This window comes from Cyprinodon variegatus, unplaced genomic scaffold (genome assembly GCF_000732505.1).
Source record: "Cyprinodon variegatus isolate N-32 unplaced genomic scaffold, C_variegatus-1.0 Scaffold3022, whole genome shotgun sequence".
In the NCBI taxonomy this organism is placed as follows: domain Eukaryota; kingdom Metazoa; phylum Chordata; class Actinopteri; order Cyprinodontiformes; family Cyprinodontidae; genus Cyprinodon; species Cyprinodon variegatus.
In genome coordinates, this window is record NW_015153475.1 from 4,253 (window position 1) to 7,853 (window position 3,601).

The window sequence follows — 3,601 nt, forward strand, 5'->3', positions numbered from 1 at the left end:
TTTTAGAAATTCTAGGAGCCACTAGTAAACCTGCAGATTGAGAGCGAAGTGCTCTGTTAGGAACATAAGGAACAATGGAATCAGCTGCGTTGTTCTTTATTTTTTAATTTGAAGCAGGTTGTAAACCATCAGCTTTGATTTCTATCAACTAAACATCGGAATCAGTTGAATGAATGAAAAGGAATTTATTTCAGAAACTGACAATCAGCAATAAATAAATCAACTTAAAAAAATATTTTAAACAAACAAACAAAATAAAAACATCCAAATACACACAAAAAGAGACTGGTTAACATCAAGCTAAACTCCAATTTCTAAAAAAACAAAATTGATTTGAGTAAAAATGGAAACAAAACTTTCCACTAAATAAACCTTTCAGTACATCCAGCCAGGGAACTGACATGGATTAATGTAGATTGTCTGAAAATTGTTATGAAGTAAAACTTAGTCTTTAAACCCCCTCGCCCTATAATTGAACTTAAAGTAACTTAAAGTAAAGTAACCTCCCTGTTAAACTTCAGTCTCTTATTCAATATTCACACACAGACACATGCAATCTCTCTCTCTCTCTCTCTCTCTCTCTCTCTCTCTCTCTATATATATATATATATATATATATATATATATATATATATATATATATATATACATATACGTATTTTAGAAACTTTGTGATGTCAGTAATATACAGGATAAATGATCTTGCCCCCCATACTGACCTCTAGGGGAAACCACAAACAATATCCAAGCAACATGACTAGCAGTCACCCATTTACACCAATTGTTGTCTGTTGCTTAGATAACGTTTCATCCAGAGTAGTACTACTCCCCAGATGCCATGATTCTCCAATTTCTTAATATTTTGAGATTTATTTTTGTCAAAAGCTTTTTTGAGACAATGAAATAAACCAACTGAAGGTTTCTTATTATTTAAGGCGCTGGTGATTTTTTTCCATCAATTCCATGACGGACATTGCTGTAGATCTTTGTGATCTAAATCCATACTGACTTTTGGAAAGCAGTTTATTTTTATTAATGAAGGTATCAAATCTATCCACAAATAGTTTCTCCCAAATTTAGGAAAAGTGTGGAAGTACAGAAACAGGCCTATAATTTGTGAAATGGTGTCTGTCCCCAGATATGTAAAGTGTTATTGTTAAATGTGTTTGGAGTCAATAGTTTTATTATTTTCAGCAGCATATGTTTGTTGTTCCTTCTCCCTGCTTAACTTGAACTCTGTGAAAAGAACAGAAAATCTTTAAGAATATTTTACAAATCAAGCATTAGAATTTGTTTTATTTAAAAGCCAAACTATTTTGTAAATTCTATTTCTTTCTATTGCTGAAGAGCAGTTCTGTGTTTGTGTTCTAATTATAACCATGTTGATATTGAAATCTTTTCTTTCTGTCTGATGTAACCTGAGCTCACCTGAAGCTGTGCTGCTTTTCTTTGGCAGCTTAAAAAGGGTCCACCTGTTCCTCCACTTCCTAAAGCCACTCCCACTAAAGAAGTGGCAGAAGAGCAAATAATTGACCTGTTTGGTGGAGAATTTCTACCTGCACCGTCACCATCTCAGGTATGACAGGAAATAAAACCCTGCTCATGGGAGCCTTTTCTCCAGTTTAACCCATTTTGTTTTTTTCTTCCTCCACAGCCAAACGAACGACCCGGAGAGTCTCTTCTAGATTTGGACTTTGATGCTTTTCAGCCAGATGAAACTGTTGCACCGATACCTCAGGTGCTCATACCACCACAACACACTTAGACACCTGAAAGACAAAGAACAGTTAGAGGAAGGGAACCAACCATCTGTGCTGTGCTCACTGGTCTGGATCTGATTTGGTCCACTTCCAGACCAAACATGGAGATTTGAAGGTTTTGGTTTACCAGGACCCAGACGGTCTAGAACCTCCATTTGGATGCACTTCAGGAGAAGAGTGATTGTGTAACTAGGCAGAAACTGTACTTTCTGACAATCTGACACGAGTCAATCCTGCCCTCTGGTGGCTATTCTAGATGTTATAGCTCTTAAACTAGAACTCATAATGTAAAGCTGCTTATTATTAAATTGATAATATCATGGGTCTTGTTGATGAACTGTAGTTTACACTGTTGAAATAGAAGGTAACTTAAACATGATTGAAAGCACTTTATTATATTTCTGACCTGAAATATGAGCTATAACAAGACATTCTGTTTGTTGTAGACGGCTGTACCCTGGGACATGTGGTCGGTGAGTAGTAGCTCCCAAACTCTTCTCATTAAACACTCATGTATGAAATGCTTTATGTTTTTGTTCTTATAAATCTTGTTGAGATGAACCAAGAAGGTCAGAAAAAGGTTCTAAGTGTTCATCTAGAGAGGAACCGTGGTACTGCAGCAGGCAGTCAGAGGTGAAGGCAGACTGAGGCATGGTCTTCTATCAGACTGTAGCTCTGAGCCCCTTCTTGTTTGCAGTAGTGATGATTGACAGACAGGGCAGACAAAAGGCTGCATGGAACAGGATATCTGTAGCAGTGAAAGCATGGAGGCTCAGAGAGAGGAGGGTAGGTTCAGAGGCCTTTCCACCAAGCTGGATGGAACAAAGCATGGAGGCTTCCTGCAGGGAAAATGCTCTAATTAAACCTGTAAACTGATTATTCACAGAAGCAGAGCAAACAGAATGGATCAAACTGTAACTGTGACATGGTTCCCAGGTTAGGCTTCTTTTGTAGAACCCTAACTACAGTTATTAACTGTAGTTAATAACTGGTTCTAGCTCTGAATCTGCATTGGAGATAAACAACTAGAAGAAAGTGAATATCCTCAGCAAAGCCACAAGGAACAGGTGCTGAGCCTGTCTAAGCACCAGTTAGGAACTGGAACCAGTTGGATGGAACAAATGCACCAGACTGTCTAGAAGAACTTGGGTGTTGTTTTCATTCCCTGGTTGGGATTCTGGTCTGGTCTAAACCAGGACCTCAGTTTTCCTCCACTTTCAGCTGTAGATGTTTACATGATGAAGGATTCAGCAGACAGGAGGTAACCATGGTGCATTTGTCCTGAAATAACCTCATCCACAAACTTTTCCTTCTAGAATGTTTGTAAGCTGTGCATTAAAAACATAATAAAGTCTTAAACTGAACAGATAAGAGTTTGGATGCTGATACGACTCATCTTCTGTCCTTTGCAGGCAAATGCTCAACCTGCTCATCCTGTAAGTACTAATTAAACTGATGCTTGTCTCTATTATCTGTGATGTCAGACTGTTTTAACAGCCCATTTTCACACACAGATTTGCCACTATTGATGTGTCTGTATCTGGGGGTTGGGTGGGTGGATAATTAAGGGTCTGTTCTCTATGGAATAGCTTGGATCCTGCAGAATGTAGCAGATCTTATGCCAGATTGAAACAAATCATAAACTTGGAGAACTTTCTCCTCCTGGATGATAGATGAAAAGCTTGATGTGAGAGAAAATGCATTTGTAACCCCTGTAGGGGCTTCATCTAGGAGAGGAACATGAAATGAGGCAGCGGGTCAGATCAGTAAAAGCTCCACCAGCAGCTATGTGCATTAAAGGAAAGAGTTAGCTCATGCCTCCCTGCAGGATGGTGTTCCAG

General features: G+C 38.4%; 1 protein-coding gene across 1 annotated transcript in view; it reads left to right on the forward strand.

Annotated features, from left to right (window-relative positions):
* Nucleotides 1–3,305, forward strand: part of LOC107081132 (amphiphysin-like) — a gene marked incomplete at its 5' end in the record, with an annotated part of 7,443 nt that extends 4,138 nt beyond the window's left edge. The window contains 4 exons of the mRNA XM_015369339.1: nt 1,457–1,576; nt 1,655–1,738; nt 2,207–2,233; nt 3,173–3,305. Coding sequence (XP_015224825.1) covers nt 1,457–1,576; nt 1,655–1,738; nt 2,207–2,233; nt 3,173–3,211 — 270 coding nt within the window. The remainder of the gene's footprint in view (nt 1–1,456; nt 1,577–1,654; nt 1,739–2,206; nt 2,234–3,172) is intronic.
* Nucleotides 3,306–3,601: the final 296 nt, after the last annotated feature.